This window comes from Salminus brasiliensis, chromosome 19, assembly GCF_030463535.1.
Source record: "Salminus brasiliensis chromosome 19, fSalBra1.hap2, whole genome shotgun sequence".
NCBI classification, from domain to species: domain Eukaryota; kingdom Metazoa; phylum Chordata; class Actinopteri; order Characiformes; family Bryconidae; genus Salminus; species Salminus brasiliensis.
Genome location: NC_132896.1, coordinates 25,692,819 through 25,719,645, shown reverse-complemented (window position 1 = coordinate 25,719,645; position 26,827 = coordinate 25,692,819). Strand labels below are relative to the sequence as shown.

General features: G+C 43.1%; 2 protein-coding genes across 8 annotated transcripts in view; one reads left to right on the top strand and one right to left on the bottom strand.

Annotated features, from left to right (window-relative positions):
• atrx (ATRX chromatin remodeler) overlaps positions 1-16,423 on the top strand; it is a 42,284-nt gene extending 25,861 nt beyond the window's left edge. For all 7 annotated transcript variants that reach the window (XM_072664297.1, XM_072664300.1, XM_072664301.1 and 4 more), the window contains 12 exons: positions 149-243; positions 355-494; positions 1,122-1,272; positions 1,389-1,489; positions 2,772-2,880; positions 3,876-4,053; positions 4,346-4,537; positions 10,348-10,497; positions 13,432-13,545; positions 13,895-13,990; positions 14,458-14,586; positions 14,966-16,423. In XM_072664297.1, coding sequence (XP_072520398.1) covers positions 149-243; positions 355-494; positions 1,122-1,272; positions 1,389-1,489; positions 2,772-2,880; positions 3,876-4,053; positions 4,346-4,537; positions 10,348-10,497; positions 13,432-13,545; positions 13,895-13,990; positions 14,458-14,586; positions 14,966-15,190 — 1,680 coding nt within the window. In that variant the 3' untranslated portion in view covers positions 15,191-16,423. The remainder of the gene's footprint in view (positions 1-148; positions 244-354; positions 495-1,121; positions 1,273-1,388; positions 1,490-2,771; positions 2,881-3,875; positions 4,054-4,345; positions 4,538-10,347; positions 10,498-13,431; positions 13,546-13,894; positions 13,991-14,457; positions 14,587-14,965) is intronic.
• Positions 16,424-20,223: 3,800 nt separating this feature from the next.
• On the bottom strand, positions 20,224-26,423 carry fgf16 (fibroblast growth factor 16). The gene is made up of 3 exons (XM_072663394.1): positions 26,153-26,423; positions 23,328-23,431; positions 20,224-20,507 (listed from the first exon to the last, which is right to left on the bottom strand). Exons 1-3 carry the CDS (start codon positions 26,421-26,423, stop codon positions 20,262-20,264), a joined length of 621 nt encoding a protein of 206 aa, XP_072519495.1. The 3' UTR covers positions 20,224-20,261.
• Positions 26,424-26,827: the final 404 nt, after the last annotated feature.

The window sequence follows — 26,827 nt, the reverse complement described above, 5'->3', positions numbered from 1 at the left end:
TATGCCAACAAAAAGGACTACAAGCCTGTCAACTTTTAATAATATTGCAATAGGAAGCTGATAGTCTGTGATGACACAAATGATGAACAAAATGTGCAGTCCTACTGTATGATTCAGTGTTGTTCATATTCTAAAATGTTGTTAACAGGGGTATTTTGATGAAGATAGCATGGATGAATTCATTGCATCTGAAACCGAAGAGTCATCCATGAGTTTGACTTCTGAAGACGAAAAGCCCAAAAAGTCAGTAAACTTCATGTTTTCAGCACAGTTTGCGTTAGCACCTTCTGTTTTCTGCTTTTTTTATTCTATTATTTTTTCTGACCAACATGAAATCCTTCGAATCCTTTGCAGGAAGAAAAAAAGGGGAAGAGGTAAAGGCCAGAGTTCGGACAAGTCTGACAGTGACGATGTGGAGGTGATTAAGGAGTGGAACACCAGCTCTCGTGGAGGAAACCCTGAAGGCCGAAATAGGGCTGAGCCTGTAGAGGAGGGTAGGTTTGTCAGTATTCAAGTAGATACTTTATGGCTGATTTATTCATGTAACTGAATGGCATTCTCACATTTTTCTTTTTTTTTTAAATTTATTTATTTTTCTTTTCTTTTCGGGGCTCAGGCTAATTGCACAAATACTTCGGTGCATTTGGTGAAGTCTGAAATCTGACTTTGCACCTTAGTGCAGTCCAGAAATCTGATATTAATCTTAAATGGCTTAAATTTTGTCTCAGGAACCCATTATGGAAACCTTAAAATGATGGAATTACTTACTTATATTTATTTTATTAATAAAGTAATATGTATTATATTTATATAGATTAAAAAATCAATACAGTATTCAAAAATCAGGAAAATTACAGTTTAAAATTGTTACAAATAAACTTTTTTGCCGTATTTGGTTGAAAGTTTGATAGTAAAACTAGCTATCTGAATGGATCTAGTCAGAGCATTGTAGGAAAGGGGTGTTTTTTGTATGCACTGATGCAAAATATCAAATCACTGTTTGATAACACTATGGTTTTGAAGATGCTTGATATGGCAGGCATGTCCCGTTTTATTGTCTTTGCATCTTGAAATAATTATTTTAATTCCAATATATTGAATATAAAATGTGTTTGTGGTAGTTCGTCCCAGCAACTCTGGCCCTGGCAGTCCATCTCCTGAGTGGTACAAGGAGTTTGTGACTGAAGCCGACGCTGAGATTCTGGACCACTCTGGAAAGATTGTCCTCCTGTTTGAAATTTTGCGCATGGCTGAGGAAGTGGAAGATAAAGTGTGAGTTGTAATTGGGTCTCGCTAACCAGTCTGAAAAAATTGTGAGAAAAAAAAAAATCTTTTTACCAGGCAAGGTTTGACAAAAAAGCTCAACTGTGTTTGCTTTATATTTTCAGTTTGGTGTTCAGTCAGTCATTGATTTCACTGGACCTCATTGAGGATTTTCTGGAACTGGCAGGCAGAGCCAAAGAGGAGGGCAAAACGTCTCCATACAAAGGTATGCTATTGATATGGTGTGATTTAGGTATGGTCACCAGCTCCCCCCACCCCCTTTGCGTTTGAATAATAGCTTAGAATCACATTCTCCCTCCACTTGGATGACTATGAGCTTCATGCTGAAATAATGCAGCGTGTTTATGGCTTGGCTGGTTTCTCTGCCACTAAAGCATAACAGAGCTCCTGGGCATCTATGATTCATCTTATGTTTGGTAGGATATGCTGAAGAATCACTGCCCAGCATGTATTTTTATGCTCAGTAAACTTCTCTGCAGGTCTTTCAGTAGTCCGCGCCATGAACCGCGCCGTGCACAAATGACTATGTATGTGGTGATTACTAAAAGTGCAGCTGATCCAGTTTTCTAAACGTATGTCTCACAAAAGAGATCAGGTTGGACCTGCTGTGTATTTAATGGGACATACACTCACTGGCACACATTGCATTGCCAAATTGCTTGGCAGTGAGCTGAGTGTTATTGTGCATTTAGCGGAAATATCTGCTCAGATTAGTACATTTCGTGCCCTAAAGTCACAGTTAAATAAAGTCGCACTACTGCTGTTTTAGTCTCCTGTCCTGGTCAAGTTATGCTCTGGAATGCCGGTCAAGTGAACATTGTCTCTTGTACTTCTTAGCTTCTTCTGTTTGATGACTGAATTTGAAGAGAGCCTGGTGAAATTTAGGAGCACATCTTATAACTTACATGCACATCTGACACAGATCTAAGTTAAAAGCTCTCTCACACACACATGCGCGCACACACACACACACACACTACACATGTACACACAGACACAAAGCCTCTGGCATAAGGTCATGTTCCTAATTAAACTCCAGCAGCTGTTTTTGCTTTCATTTTGAAAATGATTAGACCTTGACTTTTTTTTTTCTTCTTCTTTTTTCCCCCTTTTTTTATTCCACGAAAAATGTTTGCTTAAGGCTTTGCAATTTGTAATGAAAAGATCACAGAGGAGTAATTGGAAACATACGGAAATGTTAGTTATGAACGCATACACACTGGGGGTGGAAGGAGGCAACAATATTAAAAGCTGAACACGAGCACCCACCACTCGGCCACCTATCTGTGTGCATACTTTCCCTAAGCTCCACATGAACACAGCTGGCCCAACTGGGATTATCACGCTCCTCCCAACACAACTGGTTCTGTTATGACTGGAGCGTTCGTTCTGTGAGAACTTTTTAGGAATAAACAACACAACTGCCCAGCTTGGCTATGTTGTTGTTTGTGCATGCTGATCAGATGTAACTTTCTTCTCTTCTAAAGGCGAGGGCAAGTGGTTCAGGAACATCGACTACTACCGTCTGGATGGTTCCACTAATGCCTTGACTAGGAAGAAATGGGCTGAGGAATTCAATGATACCAGCAACGTTCGGTAAACAGTACTCCACCTGAACACCAGCTGAGGAAGCTTCCCTTGCTCTTCAGCCAAAATATCAGCCTTCTGTTTGCAAATGAGTCATAAGAATGCTAAGGAGCATCATAAGATAATTGCTGCATTGGTGCATGAGAATTTTGAGACTGTACCAAAAATGTAGGATCCCAAATGGTACTGTCGGGAAAACCAAATCAAATTATCTGAACATCAAACCATTTAGTTGTTTGCCAAAGTTTAGTGTTGAACATCTGATACTTTGCACTTGCACACCTAACTAACTGACCAAATTGCCATTTACGTTTAGCCATTTAGCTGTTGTTTTGGAAAAGCAGCAGATCATTGCCGACATGCAAGACATTTTGAGTTGAAATTTTTACAAAATTGATGAACGGTCCAATAGAAATGCTCCAAAATGTCTTGGAATACATTGTTCCATTGACTTCCTTTTAGTTAAGAAGTTACTTATACTAATATATTCCTTATGTAGAATCAGTCGATCTAGAACAGGTTGGGGCTACAGCAACAATCAACATTAGGTCTAGCACTGTTCTGCTGTTGGTGAGCATGCGCAAGTTAGGTTTTGGATTTAGCAGTACCAGTAAGGTGGGTAGAGATTGGGTTCTGACTAATATCAAGCTTGTGCAAACCTCCAAGTCTACCTCATGCACGCTTGAATCACAGCCAATTCCTTTTAAGCAGTATAACCTACTACTACCATTTAAAAGGAATGAACATCGTCATAGTTAGTGGCATATCAGTTCCCATCGCCAGGTCACATCATGAAGGGCTTCGCTATCAGCTGACTGCTTTGATCAGTTGTTTAAGAAAAGAGAAAATGTTGCACTGCACTGCAGGTGACTCCCAGCACTTAGACTAAGAACCAGTGCGATAGATCTCCGATAGTGGAACCATATTGGCCCACTGAAAATCATTTCCTTGCCCTGTATCCTTTTTCCATGTGCCGTAATCACATCCCTTCCTGTTCCCTACAGGGGTCGTCTGTTCCTCATATCCACAAGAGCCGGATCTCTGGGGATCAACCTGGTGGCAGCAAACAGGGTCATTATCTTTGATGCCTCATGGAACCCATCGTATGACATTCAGAGCATTTTCAGGGTGTACCGCTTCGGCCAGATGAAGACTGTGTTTGTCTACAGATTTTTGGCTCAGGTGAGGAATGCAGCGCTAAAACGTTCTTTTCGGAGTGTTCTTCAGGTGTGAATTATTTACGGACACTTTTTTGGATGCCTTGTGTTTAACCTCTTTAAAATGACGTGTTAAGAGATAGCAGCGAGATATCAGGACGGCATTCTTTCTGTGTAAACTATGCAAGTTTTGCGCAATTACTTTATCAGCAAAGTTGATTTACATTGGCTTTTTCTCTGAAGAACCCTCAATATAAGAGTTGCGGCAGTTTTTCTAGATGGTCATGCCTTAATGGCGCAATTTTGTTTTCCAACAGGGAACCATGGAGGAGAAGATTTACGACAGGCAGGTGACCAAACAGTCCTTGTCGTACCGAGTGGTGGATCAACAGCAGATTGAACGCCACTTCACCATGAATGAACTGACTGAACTCTACACCTTTGAGCCTGACCAGCTGGATGACCCCTCAGAGAAGAAAAGCAAGAGGGCCACGCCCATGTTGCCCAAGGTAAGTCTGCAATATTTTGGCATTTCCCATGGTCCCTGCCAACAACATTGTGTGCCCAGGATGCTGCAGAACTAGCACCTGCAATCATTTGAACATCGGTATCTTTTTCTTATTATCAAGTCGCATAAGTTGAATGCTCCAAGACTTGTGTTGTGGGTACATGCTGCCTTTGAACTTTACAGGGGGTGATAAAGTATGTTTACTCATGTGGCTTGCTTCCAGAGCATTTATTGTGCTTTTGAGGGGTGGGGGTGACTGGGAGGGACGAGGTGAAGTTTTAGAGCTAGCTTCTTCCCCTTCGTGTTGTGCTTTTCTGCTAGCGTTTGGCACAGGTGTGCTGTCACAGGAGAGAGTCCCTGGAGTTTTTACAAGAACCCATTGGCCTTAGAAGGGGCGTCCAGCCGCACACAACAGCATGCAGCTGCACAGAGATGCCTCTGTTTACTCTTATTTACCGAAAAGCGTTTATATTGCAGAACTGATGGTGGTGGAGACTCTAATTGGAGACAAAGGAATCCAGCGCAGTTCCACCGAAATGTGTCCAAATGCACACAGCTGCACAAATTCTTCTCTGTTTACTCTTATTTACCACAGAGGGTTTATACTTAAAAAAAAAAAAAAAAAAAAAAAAAGATGGACACCTCCTCCATGGACACCACGGACTGTGTGTATATGTGTGTGTGTGTGTGTGTATATATACATACAGACATACATACATACATACATGTGTGTGTGTGTGTGTGTGTGGGTATATATATGTATATGTATATATCATTATTATATTTGATTCATATATATTATATAAAATATATAAAATTGGTATACCTAGCTGGAACCCAGCCTTTCCAGAGATTACCACATTTGGCCATATATGTGTCCGAATGCAACAGGTCAGCTGCTATGGATGGAATTTGCTGCATGCAATAGTATGAAGATGAGTCAGTCATCCCTCAAAGCCTTTAGTCATATCTTTATTTCTCACTGTGCCCCAGCCAAGTTTATGGAACAGAGGAAATATTTTTAAACTTGGCAGACCTGTACCTGTCTTTCTTTTCCTTACTCGTGGTAATGTGCCCATGTGTCAATGCTGCATTCCCCAAACTTTGTACACTATGAGAAGTACCAGCTTGGTTAAGTATCTGCCACCTTGACTGGTTGATTGCCTTCTCAGATGTCTTGAATGTTTCAAGGGGGGTGCATATATATTACACATTAAATCAGTCATTCCTGCAGTTTTTTTTTTAAACCCTTCCCACCTAAGTACAAGCTCCGTATAATATAGCATTGCCCACCCCCACTACCCTACTTTATTGCCCTTGGTATTTCTGGGAAGTCTCACTATCCCCCCCCCCCCCCCTCCTTGTAGTACACACATCCTGATCAGCCAGCCCTCCTGCCTCTGAATCTGTGGCCTGCAGCAGCTCTGGCCTCCTTTCCCCTCACCCAAACAAGCCTACCATCATGAAGGCCATCTGTTAAAGCTGATTCACCGCTTTGTCTCTGAAGTTTTCAAAGGCACACTGTAGGTTTTCAAAGGAGCGTTGTAAAATTCTCTTCCCCTCTTCTTTTTTTTCCCTCTTTACCTGATGGATGGTCATTATTCAAAACCCCCTTTAGCTTGTCCTTGTGGTCTTCAGAGAAACTAATTGGAGACAAAGGAAGCTAGAGGACTTCCACCCTAATGACAAAGAAGAGCGCTGAGGCCCAGACACGAGAGCCACCCAGCTTGGGGTCTAGACCAGCCTCAGGCAGTGCGGAGGCCCTTTATGGATAGGGGCTCCAGGGCTGAGCTGAGTGACAAGCCGGGGTGGGGCTTTGCCTGTCCTCCTGGTGGTTCATTGGTGGGAAAGTAGTAATTTGCTACTGTTCTAAATTCCCCTGCAACTGGGCCTCATTGAGTAAAGGAACATACTTTACTGAGGATAATTAGGTGCAGGAACCAACCTTAATAAGCCTACCCAGATGTTTCTTTACTGCCCCCCCCCTTCCATTTTTAAATTTTAGTCCCAACATGGATGAAAGGCATATGATGGGTGACCCACAGTGCTTGTTAGAGCTTCTCACCTCAAGGGCTTGCTAGACGATCGCAAGGAAGACTGGGTTCTTCACTGGGTGTGAGTAGCCTTGTGGGCCTTTAAAGATGGAGGTGGCTGCTCTGATGAAAGGCTGACATCAGGCACTGTGCTGAACTTGTTTGAGGGAGGCTGTGTATAATGGGGCAGTAAGGTTATGTGTATAATTTTGCGTGCAGCTGTAGAGTTAAGTTTTGACTGGCTAAGGTTAGGTATTACAAATATCTCAAGCTCTCGCATTCCACAACCAGCGCTCCTGCCCTAGACCCCTTGGTTGCTATGGTTTGTGCACCTGCGTGTCAAAAGCAGTGTCTGGTGAAAGCTGCTCTTTTTTGGAGGAAGATTTGTTTTTGTGTTGAGTAGTTATCTTGGAACCCTTTTGCATCTCTGAGTTCTGTCAGGTTTATTTTCTTTATTTCTGAAAATAGGAACCCTACGTTTCATATGCGAGGGCAAGCCTGTCTATGCCGTAATCACCTCAGTCCCACTGTTTCACTAGCGCTCCTTCTCGTTCATGCTTCCACTTTTTCTCTCATTACCCCCATCCTGCTAAAGAGCGAACTGCAGAGGTTTATAGTGCCAGTAATGAGAGAAATAAAACAAAGTGAGTGAATATGGGTGTGCGTTTTAATGCACAGTGGTGTGATCAGAAACTTCAGGAAACAGGAAATTAGGCCGAAATAACTGTGAATGTACTTATTTGAAGTAAACATCAAGTGATATGCTTGAGAGCCAAGCGGTGAAAAGAGTGCTGATACTTTGAAGTTTTGGTGAGTTTGCGTTTCAAACACCATCAGAATTCATTTGTGATCTCATCTTGAACATGATGGCCTCATGTGCCAAGTCATAAATATACGCTGCCTGAATAAGTCTTTCTGGCCGATTTATTTGAGTACTTTTTGTTTCTCCAGCGGTGATGAGGGGCCACATCATTCTGTTTGCTTTTCTGTTTTAAGAGCCCTGGCAAGGAGTCTGTTTTATGCTGTCAGCTTTTTCTGGTTCAACTGATGAATATGCAGAGCATTTAAGATATTAATGTGACTGAACCGTAAGGGATGAAATGATGCATCTAACGTTGAAATGGGAATCGACAGAACTGCCAAGCTAAAAATTTGCTATGTCCACAACAGTGGATTTGGAACAACATTTGTTAGAGCACCTATGCTTTCTAGTTGTAGGCGACTAGGTGGTGTTTAGCATAAACATGAGCGGCTAGGGATATGTTTTGATAGATATTCCATGAATGAGAACCAAAGCTATTAGGTAGTTTTGTTCATGCTTGTATACCCACTCACATTGAGTAGGGGCCTCAAGCACAATGTATGATTAAATGGATCATTTAGGTTTCATTTAGACAATAAACTTGTACAATCGAAAGGGGTTGCTAGCTGATGAGGCAAAGGGTTTCAAAAGTTTGAAGTGAGGGACGGTAAAAACCACTTGGCTGCAATTATGTCTCCTTTTTGGAGAAAACCTGGCCCCACCACCCACAGGTTTAGAAAGAATGAGTATTCTTTGGGTTGATTAGGTTGCCATCTACACTTCTTGGCAGGGGACCTGCTGGAAGACCATGTAACTAGCTGCTGGGTATTTCAGGAAGCTTTACCTTTACTTCCTTCAGTCATGCGCTTCAATCTGCCTGAAGTTTGCAGAGGAATATTACGCTGACTCAAAGAGCTCAGTGTTCAGTGTGCTGCATTATCATCAGGGAGACCATTCACCTGGGACCATCTTTAGCCCTGGATCGTACTGCTTTAAGTACCTCCAAACCATGATCAAAAGCCACCCCCCCTCCTTTTGGAGTTCCTGTGGGACCTCCCTCATCTACCCCAAAACACCCCTCCTTTCTTCTTTCAAGATTTTGCCCAGTCCTTCTCTTTTATTTCCTTCCTTGGGAGTAAAATGATAGCATTTCTCTTAAGCCATCATTATGCTCACAGTATGAGCGGTATGACAATACAGGCATTCTTGTTACGATCATTAGTGGCTCTACCCGAGATGCACATGTTGGGCAGGTTGTGAAGACAGACTGGACCACCCGGAGAGCTCCAACCTCCAACCCAGAGATTAATCAGGAATCCCAGCATTCTCTTCTCCCCCAGACAGCGCTGCTGTCATTCGACCACCCCCTGGCTCTGTGACCCATTTACTGGCTCGGCATTGCATTGGACACTGTTCAGTTAAGCCCAGAGCCCAAGGTTTTCTGCTCTGGCCGTGGGATAGAAATTATAGCAGGCAATGTTTGAAATGTGTTCAGTGGAGATGTAAGCAACAGCTTAATCATCAAATTGCCTTTGCTGTCTGACCCCCATCCCACCCCAACCCCCACCCTGTTACTTTTTCAAGGGGACATCTTCCTCTTCTGTGAACAACGAATAATGTAAACACACCTCTGAGTTTCGTTCGCTACGTTTCTGAGGTAGGTCTGAGCAATATCTGGGAGTTCTTAGCCTTGGTAGTGCAATAAGGATGGGGCTGCCTCAGATGTCAGCGTCGGGCCATGTTTTAATTACAAACTCGGGCTCGACTGGATGTGCAGCCATGATTTTTGGCCGTGGAGGGGATGGGCCGTGCCTGCCGTGATTGTACGCACTCTAGCCACATGTTTTTATTTTCCAGCTATCAAGCCCACTTAGCCAAATTTCTTGATGTGGAGGGATCTGTAGCCCTGCAGTCCATTACTTTCCTGTAGCGTAATGCTGAAAGCACGGCACTGTTATTGTTACCTGTCTGAACCACGTAATCTTTGTTTTGTTTTTCTATAAATAGACCTCGATCTGGTTTATTCCTGAATCCCTTTTCGGCAGAGGATCTAGTTTCACCCTTGTTTATTTTCTATTTATTTAAGCCTTTTGCACAAAGACTCGCAATCAGCCGGTAATTTTCAAACCTTGTATTTTCTTTCCTAAGTTTTGGTGACAAGAGTGATTAATTTTGTTTGTAGTGGTAAAATTATCACTCCTCAATTGGGGAGGGGGGTGGCTGAGGGCTCGAAACCGACTGATCAAACACTTGCTGCACCGACTGTGGAGTAAGATGGTGCAGCAGTCTTTGTTTCCAGGTAGTGAGGGTCCTTTTTAATGCAAAGCAAAGGCAAGGCAAAGAAAAGCAAACATTTGTGGCAGAGAGTAATTTAAACCATGTTTGTGTGAAAGGCCTGGCTGAGAATTCAGTTTTACTCAGGTATTGTTTTCAATAACAGTGTTGTCTTGGAAACTGAAGTTGCGTGAAAGGCTCAGAATTCACTTTAAACATGTCCACTTCTGAGCGTTCGTCTGACAGCTGTGTAGCGTTCAAGCTCTGTGCTGCAAACCAGCTGCTAAATTGCCATTTGTCACATCTCATCTGATTAAGTTTTTAGATTTCCTTTTTATCCCTAAATAGACATTTTGATTAGTTCAAATAAATAAACCAGCGTGTGGTATGAGTTTCTAGCTGTACGCCAAAAGGCATTTGCTCGCCCTGATAAGAATTTGTTTGCCTCTGATTAACTGAGTAGACTTCACCTGATCACCATTACAGTTGGTCCTGGTTAGGTGTAAGCAACAGGTTGAATTACCCAAGAGCATGTGTTTAGTAGTGTCTAAGATCTTTTGGATCCTAGTCTATTTTTTTTTTTTGAGTAAACAGTGAAGCACTTTTGTAAGTCGTTCTGGAAAAGAGCGTCTGCTAAATGCCTTAAATGTAAATGTGTATTTGTACATGTATTGTGCTGACCCATCTGTCATTTTTCCATAGGATCCTGTTCTGGCTGAGCTTCTTCACAGCCTTAAAGACCAGATTGTGGGTTACCATGAGCATGATTCCCTGCTGGACCACAAAGAGGAGGAGGCTTTGAGCGAGGAAGATCGTAAGGCTGCCTGGGCGGAGTATGAAGCAGAGAAAAAGGTAAGCTTTCTCTTTCTCCAGCATACTTAGTAAGGTGTTGATTGATTCACTCTGAACCGGTATTGTAGTGTTGATCATTCTCGCCTTCAAAAATCTGAGTTAATAATTTATTTATTATTAAGTTATAAGTAAAGTTAATTTATTAATTATTTGTTTATATAATCAGTTTGTGAAAGGTTTGGGTCTGCAGTGTAACCAAATAATATATATTATTTTCTATTCAGTATTTTTCCTACAAAACAACATACAAGTGTTTTTCTAGTGAGCTAATTATATTTATCTATAATTTTAGGTGTTCATAATTTTAAAGGCACACTGATACAAGGATAAAAAGTCTATGTGTAGCTCTATGGTTGACAGTATTGGATTACTGTTGATGGAGTTTATTGGTTTGTTTTTCTTAAACGGTGTTTTTGATGCCAATAGTCAGCTATTAATCAGCAAGTCAGTCAACAGGCAAAACAAGCTAGTGTAATGATCACAGCTGTAATATGAACATTGAACATGTGGTACTACTATAATTGAGAACATTTCTAAATTAAAAAGCATGTACAAATCAAATGTAAGTAAATGATTTCAGACTGTCTTACTGCCATAACAAGAAATCTCCCTGTGCGAGATACTCAAGCATTTCACTTGAACACTCTCCTGGTTGATGTTCATGAGCTCTATTGGCTCCAGCGTCCCCAGAATTTAAGAACGAGTCCAGTTGATTTTTGCAAGTATGTCAAATGAGTCTCAGTCTTCTAAATATTGTACAGTGTCCACCATTGTCTCAGAATGTAGGGTAGTGGTGGTACAATTCCCAAAAGATGCATGTCAGTGGGTAATTAATGAAGTTAATTTGGAGAGGAATTACTGGGTGCAGCGCAGGCCTCTGCTGTGGTATTGTAATCCTGGAGCCTGCTTGCTGTTGTCATTCACGTTAATGATAGTTTTTCCACTCACCCCGCCCTTTCCCTTTTAATGATCCTGTGCACTCGTGTGCCCCTCGTCCTGAAGTTACAGTTTTAAAGTCCTGGTTGGTAAAACGATTCGGCAAAGGCACATGTTGGTAATCCACTTTCACTTACAATTACTTGGTGGTTGAATTGTAGTTGGATGTAGTCTTCCACACCCCCACCTCAGTATTTTGTTCATTGGATTAGAATAATCTTTTTTAAAGATCTAGTATTTGCATTGGAAGTTAATACGTATATTACCAAAAGGTACCATCCTAATTAAGACTTCAAGAAATGCATGTTAGAAAGTGCATGTTGGTGGAGTTTAATGGATGGTTTAGTTCCTTTCCATTCTACAAGAAGTTCAAACATAATGTATTACATGGTGTATATTATATGGTTTTGGAGTGTTGTAATTGGATCTAGTGAATTTATTAAATTGGTTCCTCTTTAGGATATCTCCACAATTAGACTGTTATTGAATTTCATTTTAGGGCCAGGTGGTCCTACTCAGTTTTGGATTGGATCAGTTTCGTTAATCAAAATGAGGTTTCTTTAAAAAAAAAAAAAAAAAAAAAAAAAAAAAAAACCCTCAGTTTTTATTTATTTATTTAAAATTCCCGGAATGTTCTGTTTTGGCAGACTCTTCCAGTAATGAGTTATGCCTCACTATGAAGTTTTGTAGGGGAGGCCCTGAGTGCTGTATATATGCTGCAAGGTAAACTAGAAGGCATGGTTTAGATTGTCCCACGGCTCATCCTGAGGGCCAGCTGTGTTCTGCGCTGACCTCTCCGGCACAGTCACTGCCGCTGCTGCAGCACACCTGCTCTGACCAGGTCTGCTACACCGGACACTCCGCCGAGGAGTGTGTTTACGCAAGGCACACACCAAAGGGCCGATTACAGGGCAGGAGCAGTGCGCATCTGCTGCAGGAGCTCATTTACGCACAAACACAGCCGTCCCGCTGACCTTTTGGCGAGCAAGAGCGCTGTTTAGAGTGATCGCGCAAACACAGCTTGGGCAGGAGCTGGGCAGGTGAGGGGTTCACACGCCTACGTTTTCCAGCTCACATTCTGAGCCGGTGATTGCCGTCTGCTGGCTTCGGCGGAAGGCACGAGAGCTATTGTTTGCCGCAGCTCCACATCTCTGGGCAGACGCATGGGGGGGGGGAGTGGAGAATGAAGTCAGTACAAGGGGAGCTTGGAGGGTTGAGCATACGTTACACATAGAAGAAAAGGGCACGTGTGAAATGACAGTTGTGCTTTGTTTGGCTACTTTCAATTAAATGCCTCTATGACTTTGTACACACAGCAGGGCAGATTGGATTGGTTTCCTGGCTTTTGCTTGTTTTCAGCTTGCTTTAACGTGCTACATGTTCGGATCGTTTAACCAGATGAGATGCATCCATAAATACGCTGTTTCCGTCTTTACTGGCAGCTTACTGTAAACATGGTTTCTCACCTGTTGCGGAGTTCAACAAAATCGCTTGTTGATTTAAGATGTAAACAGCTTCTGAGCGTCTATATAAGTTACGACTGACCAAACGGATTGCCACAGTTGCAAACGTACCTCTATATTCTTTATTTTATTAATGGTGCGTGTGTGAATAGGCTTGGGTGATTCAAATGACCCCCAAGCCTATTCCTATATCCTCATATGTTTACCACACTTTACCCTGTTTAGCTTTAGACATTTTAACAGTGTTTAAGGTACTAGCTAAAAGAGATCTGCTGCCCTGAGAGCAAGTGTTCACTAGCAGTGGCAATGTGACATGTAGCAATGCTTCTTTTGCTTGTCGCATCCTTTTCGGGCACCAGAAGCTAAATAAAGTAATTGATTTCAGGAGCTTCTGCAAGAAAAATCTACTTTCTGCCGCCCTATGTATTACCAGGCGTTTCATAGACCTGGATATGGGTTTAATCTGCCGGTCTGAACAATCCTTCCCATTCCACACTCCCACCCTCATCCTAATGGCATCTTATGTCTGTTACAGGGTCTCACCATGCGCTTCAACCAGACGGCGTACTCTCATATGGGATCAGCTTCGAATTCCTACTTCCCCTTCAACGTGGCCGCATTGGCCTCCATGACCAACCAACAGCTGGAGGTCTGTAACGAGCACCACATGAACCTTTTGCATTCCACAATTCCACAGCTAATTGTGACACGCGTCCTCCGGCATCTGACAGTTGGTGCAGCTCTATGCCAACTGCTGTTGATGTATGCCGGCCACTGCCACTGTCCTAGAAAACATTTTCACTATTTTCACCTTGCCTCCAATGTAGTCAAACAATCTAGACATTGTATATTTTTTCACATTTGGAAGACGAAAACCAGTTCTTTTAAATAGCAGTTCTTTAGACCTGTTGAGGCTGAGCGCAAGATCAAGAGTTGCTGAAGCATTTTATCATTCCTTTTGTCCTCACATTTTCTTTTAACTTCCTTCCATATTTCAGGAGCTGATTAACCAGGGTCGACAGAAGGTGGTAGAGGCCACCAATGCTCTGAAGGCTTTGCCCAGGGAGCCCCTGGAGGACATCATTCAGAAAGTGGTGAGTGATGGGAGAGAATGAGGAGGGGGGGGAAAAGAGGGCAGACGAGTTAAACAGGAGAGCCAATGGTGCAGCACAGGCTAAGGCCAGTTGTCGCTACAGTGCTTCCTCTAGGAGTGTGAATTAGGGGAAAATGCAAAATCTAAAATAAGAAGGGCTACGGTTGTTTCTTTGAAATCACATCTTTATCAAAGAATAAGCACTTTGCTTCACATTTTGATTGCACTGCCATCTGTTCCTAGAAGAATGTGTGGATCAGACAAAAAAAGTGGAAAAACGGTGGGTTTTGCCTAAGCCATCTGTGTTTTTAGGATGGGTCTAGCAAAGGGAATGTGTCTGCCCCATTGCAGACATGAAATAGATGTTTAGAAATGCCATGAAGATGGTTTATTTGTCAGAAGCACAGAGTGTGCGATGACTAGTGTTGCAGGTGTGCTGAGGGTAACAGGTGCATTTCTGTTCGACAGTGGAAAGAGAACCCCAACCTGACGGAGGCCCAGGTGCAGGCCATGGCTCTGGGCAGACAGGCAAGCATCGAGATGGAGCTCAAACACCGGGAGGCTGTGTACCGAGAAGTTCTCACCAAACAGCAAACGGTACAGCTCTCTTACTCACCTGTTTGTTTTTGATTAAGGCATGTTGTGCATTTACAGAATGTAAGAGGCAGAGAGAGTGGGATAGTAAACAAACAAAGGTTGTGAAAGTTTTGCCTGTGTGGATTGTCTAGGGACCTCAAAGCTCTAAAATGAATTGTTTGAAACGCGAAAACTCATTAGAAATGGCAAACGTCTTTTTGATATTGCCTTTTGTTATTCCATTCTTTTCTACTGAATCTGTCTGGAAGTCATTGAGGTCAGATTGAAAAGTTTTTCTCCCTCCCGGCAGAGGTGGTGACCCGGGCAATGTGTTTCATTCTGGGGAGTTGATAGAGCTAAAGAAAATAATTTTGCATCGTTTCTTTGGTTTTCTCCACAGCTGATGATGTACGTGCAGAAGGTGATCGCCAACCGTAAGGTCCAGGAGCAGCAGCTGGCCATGGCCAGACAGGGTCTGCTGATGAACCAGCTGGCCTTGCAGAACGGCATCGCCGGGGGCATGAGTCAGATGGAGTTGTTAGGGTTGTACCAGCAGCTGGGCGCCCTCCAGGGCCTGCCAACCTCCCAGATGGGCAAGAACCCAGGTCCCTCAAAAGGCCTGTAGACAACCTGCTCACCGTCAGTCAGCCCAACCCACCCCCACCCCCTTCTTTTTTTTTTTTTTTTCTTTTTCTTTTTTTTCCCCCTTTTCTTTTAAATTTGGTCCAGTCTGGGCTGGGCTGACATTACGAAAATCTGCTTGGACCCTCTCCTTCCCCCTCCAGCTTTAAAGTACAAGTCTGGAAAGGAAATCTGGAGGACATTGTTACAAAGGGTTCTGGCAGTTTAGTTTGTAATTCTGTGTATATATAGCCTTAATGTTATTCAAGTTTTCTTCTTCTGTGTTTTTTTGTTTTTGTTTTTGTTTTTTTTTCTCACATATTTAAGATAATCTTCTCCCAAATGCTTTTAAGCATTGCATTGTTCTTTTCCCCTTAAATAAGGGCTGTGCATTTGTTTTTTTTTTCCTTTTATACAGGACAAGAAAAAAAATCACTGAACCTCTGTGGGACCATAGTGTTACTCATTACAGATTTGTATGTTATAAAAGATCTAGAAGAATCTATCTTAATAGATACTACGTTAATATCTATCTACTAGTGGATGATCAGTGGTGCTGTTAATCTCAGTGCTCCACAGGCGCTGTCATCAACACCTTAAAAAACAACAAAAAAAGATGCTGATGATGGCCTTACATCAGCAAAATTTGTTTTCAAACACACTGAGCAGTCCCCCGTTTTCTATAACTGCTTTTAGGCTTTTACACTCGTTGTTGCTTATCATATAATGGAATGCCTGTGTTGTTAAAACTGCTTGCCGGATTCCCCTGGACTTTTGTAACCTCAGATTTCTCGTCGTAAAGTGTTGCCTAGCATAGTGTTGTAAGTACTGTTCATCTGTTTCGTTCCACTCGTTTTAGCCTGGGCTCCTGCCTTACTGAGATTGGTTGTGTGTTTCTGTAATTTAAAGACAAATGGAAATGGTTAGGCTGCAGGTATCTGGTTATGCTAACTAACCACACTAGGCTGGCCCTCAAGCTACATGTATTCTACTTTGGCACATTTCTGCTTCTAATGCTAAAAATGGCATAGATGTTTCTAATTGGAGACTACAAGCTCCCTCGTTTGCACAGGGTGTATTTCAGAACTGTAGATTAACTTTTCTCCCTCCCAAGAATGTTCTCATGTGAGCAAATACACCAACTTGTTTTGCCATTAATCTGATCTGCTATTTACTAGAATAAGTATTTAATATTACGTTTAAATAAAGTGACCAAAAGGGTGATTTGCATATAGTAGCATCATTGTGTTAAGTATTTTTTCTTTTCTTTCCATCTTTCTTTTTCTCTTAAGAAAATGTTTTAAGGGTTTGACCAGTGGACCAGCCATACAGTGATTTCACTTATCTTGTGCTGACGCCTGTTATGTGATGATTCGGTTCATGAGATTCATCAGAATCCAATACAGTGGCCTGCAAACGTCTCTTTTAAAAAAAATTAATGTAAACTAGCAAGTAGAAGCCATTTTATATATGTAAGAAAGTTTGGGAACCCTATGGAATTTAGGGCAATTGCTTGTTCAGCGTTTTTTGAATGCTCTGATACCTCATACTCTGTCCCAACAATTAAGAGCCATGTGCAGCCAATTAGATGTTCACAATGAATTAATTAGAATTAATGTTCACAAAGCAGGAGAAGACTAAAAGAAGATGGCAAAGCATTTTCATGTAGCTGTTTCCTCTACCGTTCCTCATGTAATTAAGCAACAGAACGATTTCTTAGACTCTTCGGGGGGGGGGGGCCTTCCTTGTGTTTTCAAATGAACAATTTCATTGAAAACATCTTTCCGACTGTTCAGCGAGGGGGAGGGGGGAGGTAAATCACACGGTTTAATGAAAATGATCCTAAACACACCTCAAAATCCACAATGGACTACCTCAAAGTACCTCAAAGGTTTGACCAAGTCCCCCTAACCTAAACATCACAAATTTGTAGATAAATGTAGATAAACAATGCACCCTGTGGACTTCATATAACTTCTGATGGTTAACACATCATCAGATGCACCTTCTCTTTCTTCTTGACTTTTCTGTACCTAAGTGTAAACTCCACTGTTTGCCTTTTCCTCACCCCACCTAGAAGAACTCGAGTTCACAGCTTTCACCCAGAGCAAAACGTTACAACCATTGCAGTTGCAGAAATGTCACTTCTCTCTTTCTCATGTTGAGATTACCGATGGTGTACATTTGCAGCACATCCTTTCTGGCCGCCAGGCAGCTGTTCCCCTCATCTGCCTACCCCTCCTTCAACTCCAGCGCTGTTCACAAGCTTCATGAATATGCATTAGCGCTGAAACTATCCAAGCCTGTTGGCAACAACCTGAACAACCAATCATCTGTCCACGGCCAAGCCCAATATGTTGTCAAGTATTGGCTTAGGGTATGGCTGTGAATACGTTTATAAATCTGAGTCGTGCATGAATCCAGATTCTCCATGGCTGGTGATGTAAGTGGACTGAAACCTTATGTTTAGGGCAACGTCAAGAGTAGCCCCAGCGAGTCGCTATGGGAGTCTTGTGTTGTACAGACAAACAATTCGCTGGGTCCATTTGGGAGCCTTTTCCCCCTCAATTTGTTACTGTTCCCTCTTGTTTTCGAAGTGAACGTCTTGGGGGCCTACTTTTCAGCAACTCTTGTCACCCAACGACCCACCTCGTTCCCTTTTATTGTTTCACTTGCTGCCGAGGTTTGATTTATGTCTGTGCAGGCTGTTTGGGGAGAACTTTCTCATAGGTTCTCTGAGCCAAGAGTAAGTTTCTTTACATCAGTTGTCGGGTCATGTCTACAGAGAAATGGATTACTTGTTTTAGTCTGTATCAGAACTCACAATTGGCAACAGACATTTGTCAGCCGAACTTTGATCCCTGGTGTGGTGCCGCAACCTTGCATTGAGGTATCTCTGAAATGACGTAGCTCAGACATGATTTACTTAAGGTTAATAGATAGGGTTTGTTCCTAGACCTCTTGTTCTGAGCCATCCCAACTAACACATCCATGTGCGGCCAGTTTGAGTAGCCCAACTGGGAGCCAGAAAGTTGTATTCTCTGGTTCCGTGTTGGCCCCACACATGGCTGCCCACCAGGGTCCGTAATGGAACCTGGAGGGGTTAAGCCTAGGCCCCATAAGGGTTTGTATGCTGCATATGGGGCCTAGATGGGACCCATGTGAGATTAGGGTGGGCTGTAATAATGGCTGTCCATTTTGGAAGCACAGCTTGGTCCAAGTATGTACAAACCCACTCACTGCCCATTCCCACCTGGAACCCACCTAGCCAATGTGAGCGCTACGTTAGCATGTTGGCTGGGACAGCAAGCTAAATCAATGCTGGGTGTTTGAAGCAAACCTCACCACCTTTTGAGCAAACCACATACCCACATGGCCTCTGGCTGAGTGCAGTCAGTGAAACAACTCCTCTTAAACCATAAAAGATTTTAATTAGTACAGAGAACCCCATCCTCCCCATCCCCCATGTAAAAATGGTCACTCACAATGAATAGCAGGACAATTTTATTGTCATTCATTCATGTTGTTGGCCCTTTTTGTGTAATTTCAGTAGAATTTACAGTTCTTATAATTTCACGTTCATTACAAAATAAAGACTTTGCAATAAATAAATATATTTTATATAGATTTAGAATTATACTTTATATGTAGTAAAATAAATATATTGTACATCTTATAAATAGGTTCGTCCATATTTACATCTGCCACTTGCATTTTAATAATGTTCCTGACAGCCTGAACATTACAAGTCACTCCTTTGTCAATCAACCAACACTCCTACTCAGCCTTTCTGCATATGCCATAGCTTTTCCCTGGTTTCAAAAGATACATCACCTGTATTTCTTTTTATTATTATTACTATTATTATTACTTTCTGCAGAGAGTGCTTTAATTTTTGATTGTTTTTTTTTGTTCCTGTTAAAAGCCAGACTTTTTCTAGAACCTTCAAAAGAAAAGGAGTGGATTCACCGAGTGGTGCTAAGTGCTCATTTATCTCCCAGTGTTTCACACTGAAGATAGTCTCTTCCACTCTGCTCTCATGTGTGTTCCTCTTAGGTGGTCTTTTAGGCCTTTCCCTTAAAACCTTGCAGTCCTCTCTGGTTTTGCTTTTTCATTAGTGATTGTTATTGTTTCAGCATAAGCTGGCCAGTTTTATTACTTAGCAGTACCTCTCATCTCTCAAGTGTCCTTAAATGTACATTGGTCTGAAAAAGCTCTTGCTTCTTCATTTCCCTTGCTGGGGAGTTATGGTATATTCCGAGGAAGGAATCATCCTTGTCCAACCAGGTCGCTAGCCCTTTATGTAAGTACTATACTCAATCTTCTCTCCGTACAGTCCCACAGCATGGTCATGACTGTGCATGCCTACTGTATTTAGAAGGCAAGTGTGAGCTTGCAAAGACTTTTTCTTGTGGAGAGAACTCCTTGATTATCAATTGCATTCGAACCAGAAATAGAAAGGTGTCCAAGTTTCAGTCTGGTCTGTGAATGGGAGCAGGCTCTGTTGACCCTCATGCTTAAGACATCTAAGTGCTACAGAAATTGCTATGATAAAAAAAAAACTGAAGCCAGAGTCCTGTCCCCTTTCCCACACCCCCCTCCCCCCCTCAGACAAGTGTATGTCCCATAAGTGGTTCACTTTCCATCACGAGTGGATCCTTGAGAATTTTAGCAGATGTACTATGTGCGTGCTCATGACTGTCTTAGGATGAAGCAGTTGCGTGACACCAAGGCAGTCATGGGGCCCTGAAGTCAACACCTCTCCCTCGAACACCTCTTGGCACCGGTGGCGGTGGGAGGAATGTCCTCTCTGCTCTGTGGTTTAAAACCCATTAAGGAGAGGAAACGGAGCCATCCAGGAACACACACGTACTGTTTATCTCAGTCACTGCTGGAGAGGGACTCCTTGCTTTGGACCAGAAGGCAAATCTAAACAGTTGTGAGGGGAAGAAGAGAGGGAGGGTCTCCGTGAGCCCTCCCGGTGTCCGTCTGTCCATCCGTCCGTTCCTTCCTTCCAATCCCCACTTCCTTCCCCCTCCTCAACACTCCTTCTGCAGCACTGGCTGGAGCTCTGGTCACCTGTGCTGGAACAAGTCCCTGTAAGCCTGTGGGATCTTTTCGATCTCCACAGGCCTGGGCAGGAAATGAGTCAACTTCTGATGCTTTTTAGTCCTCCCGCCTTCTCGAGGCGAGCCATCCTTGTTCAGGGCCACGTAGTAGTACCTCCCCGTGTCCGCGTGCTTGTAGAGCGTGGAGGCGTACGTGTTGTACCAGTTCTCCTCGAACTGCTCACGGAAGACGCACTCTGCCGTCAGCTTTTTCTGCAAGAAAGCCAAAAAAAAAGAGTAGAGCACTGTCATTTCTGTGCTGGAAAAGTAGACGCCTAAGTCATGTTAAAATCCACTTGCTAGAATTGTTTGGTCTCACTGTATCACAAGTCCACCAAGCTGGGAGGTTAAAGAGGTGGCACTTTATTCCTCTGAGACATGTGAAGAGCTACCACATTATCACGGAAAAGCTTAAGGTGTTCCGTTACCTTGCCTAGCATTTCACTAAGTGATGGGAATAAGCAAGGCCAACTACGCTCCCAGTCACAAATGGGTCCAGGGCCGCATTCTCCTGATGATGCGGATGGGGCAGTGGTGGCTCAGCGGTTAGAGCTCCGGGCTGTCGATAACAGGGTTGTGGGTTCGATTCCCGGGCTCGGCAAGCTGCCACTGTTGGGCCCTTGAGCAAGGCCCTTTACCCTCTCTGCTCCCCGGGCGCTGGAGTTGGCTGCCCACCGCTCTGGGTGTGTGTGTGTACTCACTGCCCCTAACACGTGTGTGTGTGTGTGTGTGTGTTCACTACCAGATGGGTTAAATGCGGAGGACACATTTCGCTGTACAGTCCACACTGTACAGTGACAAATACGTGCACCTTTTTTTTTTCTTGTTACTTATCTAGTCTGACCATTTTTGTCCCTGTGAGAACTTCCTTTAATTGACTTTGATGATGTAGCCTGATAACTATTTTTATGGTGATGAGCATCTCTGCATAAATGCCTGCAGGTTCCCGAGCTAATTTTCTGTCTTCCTTGCTAAAGCTCCATGGGAAAAAAATGAGCGTGGATTTAAAAAAAAAAAAAAAAAAAGAAAAGGTGGCAGCAGCATTTTCTCACGGCACACAGTTTGCCCTTGTATCACTACCACGAACGAGTGGAAACTAAATTCCAGGCCAGGTGTTTGTTGCGCCAGACAGAAGGGGAAAGCCATTACAGCAGGCTTTTCAGTTTACACCCAAAATCACTCCTCGGACCTGTTAACCTTTGTGTCTGCGTGGAGAAGTCTGTTTCCCCTGTGACGCAACGAGCCCGGATCGCGCACACAGCAGCCAGAGTAAGCGCCTGTGTGGCCTGCTACTAGCGCACCACTGACGGGCCTCAATGAGCAATCGCTCTGGGTTCAGCAGGTGAACCTCTGCTGGCTGACTACGCCACAGAGAACAATAGAGGACATTGGGGCTACATCATGTTTCCTGCCAAAGAGCAGTCATGCAATGGCTCTGGATGAAGTCTTGGTGTCAAGGCAGTTCATTTAGACTGACTAAGATGGCTGAACTCTGTAAGATAAAGCCTGCCTTAAAGAACTGATTTAAACACTTGGACGAGTGAGTTGGTCAAAGATGGGCCAGGATAAACATAGCTGAGATGTAAATAATTAATATCGCTCTATAATTACGCTGTCCAATAATAGAGTGCTCTGTGATCATTTGTTTTTAATTTTTTTTAATTGTGGAGTGGAGTCCAGGATCCTTCTTTTTTATTTTTATTTATTTTTTATTTTTTTAATACATAAAAGCTTGGGGTTTTCATTTCACCAACACTTCTGTCAATTAACTGGCAGGGATCTAGACCCCTGCTGCGAAATGGTGGACTATTTTGTAGTAAAATACAGTTCAGTGCACATGACTTGGCGTAGGGTATTCCAAAGCTGACTGCTGCAGAATGGTGCCGATGAACTCCTTAAAGGTTAGAAACAAAAATGCTGTCGTTGCTAATAATAGACGAGAGCTAGCTTGAAACAATTAGCATGATCGGATCCGGGCCCAACATATCCTTCATCTATTATGACCTTGCTAGCTTTTATTCACCTACGGTTAGCATTTAAAGTTGCTGGAAGCTTGAGTAACAGTGATGCCTTGCCCTGGCCCCCTGTTGATGAACACAGGCATCAATCTCCAGACACCTCCAGCCTGCGTGTCGGCTGATTTTGTAGAGTGATTGCATGTTGACCTGTGGCTGCAGCGCTCTGTGATTTTAATGGGATGTTATCACGTTACATGTGAAGTCATCTTTCCCTCTCCCTGCCTGTAATAAGCGTACACAGACTCGCCAGACCCACAGACACTTGGTGAAGGCTCTGGCTTATTGTCCGTTGAAACCTGATCGCATGTTTCTCCCACAGTCATGGCAAACGTCTGAAGGGTGGGGTGGGGTGGATTTGGGAGGGAGGGAGGGGGGGGGGGGCTGGAGAACGTTTCCTATAAATGGTGCTTTACACACGTGCTAGCGCACACAAAGTCAGTCAATCCCTAGCACATCCTGCTCTGTGTTACTATTTGAGCACTCAACCAAAGTAAAGCATCTCCCCCCTGTGTGACTGTGCAGGAGTATACAAGAAACCAAGAGCACTCACAGGCCATATATCCCCAATATGTGTGTGTACTCTAAACGCTTAGTGTGTATCTAGGAAATATGTAAATATTTTGGTGACTATGGAGCAAAATGAAGAGGCAGTTCTTCTAATTTAGGATTTAGGGGGCTTTCGGAGAGGTCTTTCCCATGTCTTCCTCAAGTTCAGGAGACAAAAACAAGGTAACCCAGACATGCACCCCCCTCCCCCTCCTCCAACTGTTGCTGTCCCAGTGCGCTTTGGCAGGGCTGGGGTCAGTGGGATTGTGTGATGGTGCAGCTCTGGAACCATTTGCTTGTTTTGTCTGCCCTGCATCTTCTGGGAATCGGGCAATAGATTAGATAGAATAGAGCTGGTGCATGGATTCCAATCCTTTTCACACTATAGTTGTACACCATAGTTGTTTAATTCAGTGTTAATGGGTACAGGTGCATGTGTGTGCGGGAGGCCTAGGTGAGTTTGACTTACCGACCCATAGAGCTCTCCTTTTTCATTCATTCCCAGGTAAAGACCAGCATCCACACCTCTTATGCTGACCAGTCCCACAGCCAGACTGATGAACTCCAGGATACCTGCCATAGAAATACTGGTTGAGATAATTACCACTTATCTTTATAACTGCATTTGTCCATGCAAGTGTTACTGATGAAGGTGAATGAGTAAGTAGTAAATATGGTCCCAAATATGGTCATTGCTACTTATTAATGACTTAAAAATATATATTTCTTACAAGGCCTGTGTGTTTGCATTCTTTTGTGTATCATTTTGATGCAAAAATGGACTGGAAACCCCCTCAAACTGCAAAAAGCCATTAAAACGTTCCAGCGCCTGTATCAGGTGTTATGACACCATGTGTATGTAGACATTGCAGAACTTTGGGATGCAGCATCGAGAACTGTGTTTTATATGTCTTTAATGAAAGCCTTCAGACCAATGTCTGCCTTGAATTTGTGCTTGTATGGGAAGGGGGGGGGTGAACATGCTCGGACCACCCAATCCAGTAAAACCGCTTGTTTTTGGCTGAAACAACGAGCATTAAACTTCTTTGGATTCCACAGTGGTCATGCTTTAATTTAGAGTTATTCCAGCCTTCCCCAAGCAAGACTGCACCTGCAGGATGACTATGGGTAACAGAAACGCTCAGCTTTGCATGGCTGTGCCCTGACCTCATGTGTTTACCGCTCCTAATGCTAACCACCCCATGCATGATTTATATTAATGGTATAATTAGTAGAGTGTGTGGCGCGCTTTGGCCCTTTGAAGAAGTTTGAACAGAAGAAACAGCCTCGCGTTGCTTTGCTTGTTTTGCAGCATGGACTGAGACACCTGTCTCCCCATGGAGCTGCATTCCTGGCTTGCAGTGACGTAGGGCTCAGTCACGCAATGCACTGATCAACCCTTACAACAACTGTGACAGAAGTGACTAAAGAATTAAACAGAGATCCTAGAAACTCTCCACTTCTTGATCAAGAAAAAAACAAGATTCTCATCTTTACTATACGATTAGCCGTTCTCATTTCTAAACTTACAGAAACCTGGAGGTTAATATGACGACAATTACATAAAAATATTCTTATGCTAATCCACAAGTAAATGTATAGTCCTGTAAGATCAAAGATCCTGATGCACAGACCTGGTGTGTAAATTCTGATTTATAAATCTACAGATTTTAACAAACAAGCTTTGTATTTAAACTGAACTGAACTTTCTGATTTCTAAATCTGAACACTGTGATTTATATAACTACAGATTCTGATCTACAAATGTGAACATTCTGATTTATAAACCTGAAGATTGTGGTCTACAGATCTGAAGGTTCTGATCTATAAACTTCAAACATTCTGATTTACAAGCCTGGCGATTCTGATTAACAAACTTGGTGTGTCAACCTGAAAATTCTGATTTATAAACCTAAAGATCTACAAACCTGGACATTCTCACTAATGAACTGAACTTTCTTATTTATGAATTTGGTGTGTGAACTTAAGATTTACAAACCTGAACACTGTGATATATAAACCTGAAGATTCTGATATACAAACCTAAACATTTGGATTCTTAAACCTGAATAACCTCATCCACAAACCTGATGTGTAAACCTGAGCATTTTGATTTATAAACCTGAATATTCTGATCTACAAACTTGACCATTCTGATTCTTAAACCTGAGGATTCTGATTTACAAACTTGCTGTGTAAACCTGAACATTCTGATTCATAAATCTGAAAATCCTGATCCACAAACCTGTTGTGTAAACCTGAAGATTCTGATTCCTAAATCTCAGCATTCTGATTTAGAAAACTGAACAGTCTGATCTACAAATGTGAGCATTCCGATTCATTAACCTTAACTTTCTGATTGTTAAACCTGAACGTTCTGATTCTGACTTACAAACTTGTGTAAACCTGAGCATTCCGATTCATTAACCTGGAGATTCTGATTCTTAATCCTGAATATTCTGATTTACAAACTTGAACGTTCTGATTGTTAAACCTGAATATTCTGATTTACAAACTTGAACGTTCTGATTCTGAATTACAAACTTGTGTAAACCTGAGCATTCCGATTCATTAACCTGAATATTCTGATTTACCAACCTGAATATTGTGCATTATAAACCTGACACTGATTGACAAACTTGCTGTGTAAACTTGGACATTCTGATTTAGAAACCTGAAGATTCTAATCTACAAATGTGAACATTTTCATAAAACCCCTTGACTTTACACAAAATTCTGATTCATAAACCTCAGCATTCCTGATCCTGGTCCACAAACTTGGTGTGTAAACTGGAAGATTTAGATTCATGAACCTCAGCATTCTGATTTAGAAACCTGAACATTCTGATCTTCTGATCTGATCTGATTCTGACCTGATTCTCAAACCTGAAGGTTCTGATTTACCAGCCTGAATATTTTCATTTATAACCCTAAAGATTGTAATCTTCAAATGTGAACATTGTTTCATTAAATCCCTTAATGTGACAAGAAACTCTGATTCATAAACCTCTGCATTCTGATTTACTAACGTGACCATTCTGCTCTGTAGACACACTGTCTGAAAGATTCTGATTTATGATTTGAAGCTTGTAATATACAGGTCTGAAGGTCCTGATTTAAGATGGGTGATTCTGATATCTATTGATTCTCTATTCATCTGTTGATTCTGATCTGAAAAGCCGACGATTTCGACATGCACACGCGAAAGTTCTGATCCAGACCACCCTTCAGTCCTAAGTCCTAACGTGCCTTAACGTGCGTCGGTAAAATGCCTAAAAGTTGCGCGAGCCTCACCGAATCTGCTGTGGTCCTGCCTCGTCCCGTGCACCGTGCCGTTGGGGAAGATCTCCAGCTGGAAGCCTGTGCGACAGTAGAGCTGCCTGCGGCGCAGGATGCCCTTCAGGTGGTCGAAGTCGGGCAGGGAGCCGCGCTGCAGGCGACCCTCGATCAGCCCCAGGCGCTCGTTCAGGCCGGCCGGAGAGTCTGACAGGGGGATATTCCCGAAGGCGGGGAAACTCTGTAAATCCAGATCAATGGAGCCCAGGAAGCCGCCGACCTCTGCCATGACCGCAGAGTGAGTTACTCACTCGCACAACTGAGAAAAGTGCACGCTCTCTGAGGACGCTGTGCGCGCGCACTCAGACCCATGCAGAGGATCCCGAGGACACGCGCTCGCTCGCTCGCTTCAGCCCTAACCGCCGCCCCCCCGCGCCTCAGGAAACTCAGGTCACCCCAGCCGTCCCGCGCTATTCATCACTCGCTAATGTGGCTGTTAGGGGGCTGGATGTGCGTTTATATAGCCGCCGCTCGAGCATTATCTAATGGGAGAGTGAAAGGCAGGCCCCGCCTGGCTGGCATCCCTCTCAGCTGCGCGCATCAGCCTGTGCCGAGTGGAGGTGAAGCGCTGCTGCCGCTGGGCTGCTGGTGGTGCTGAAGGCGTGTAAGCTGCAGCAGCTCTGCTGCCCCTTT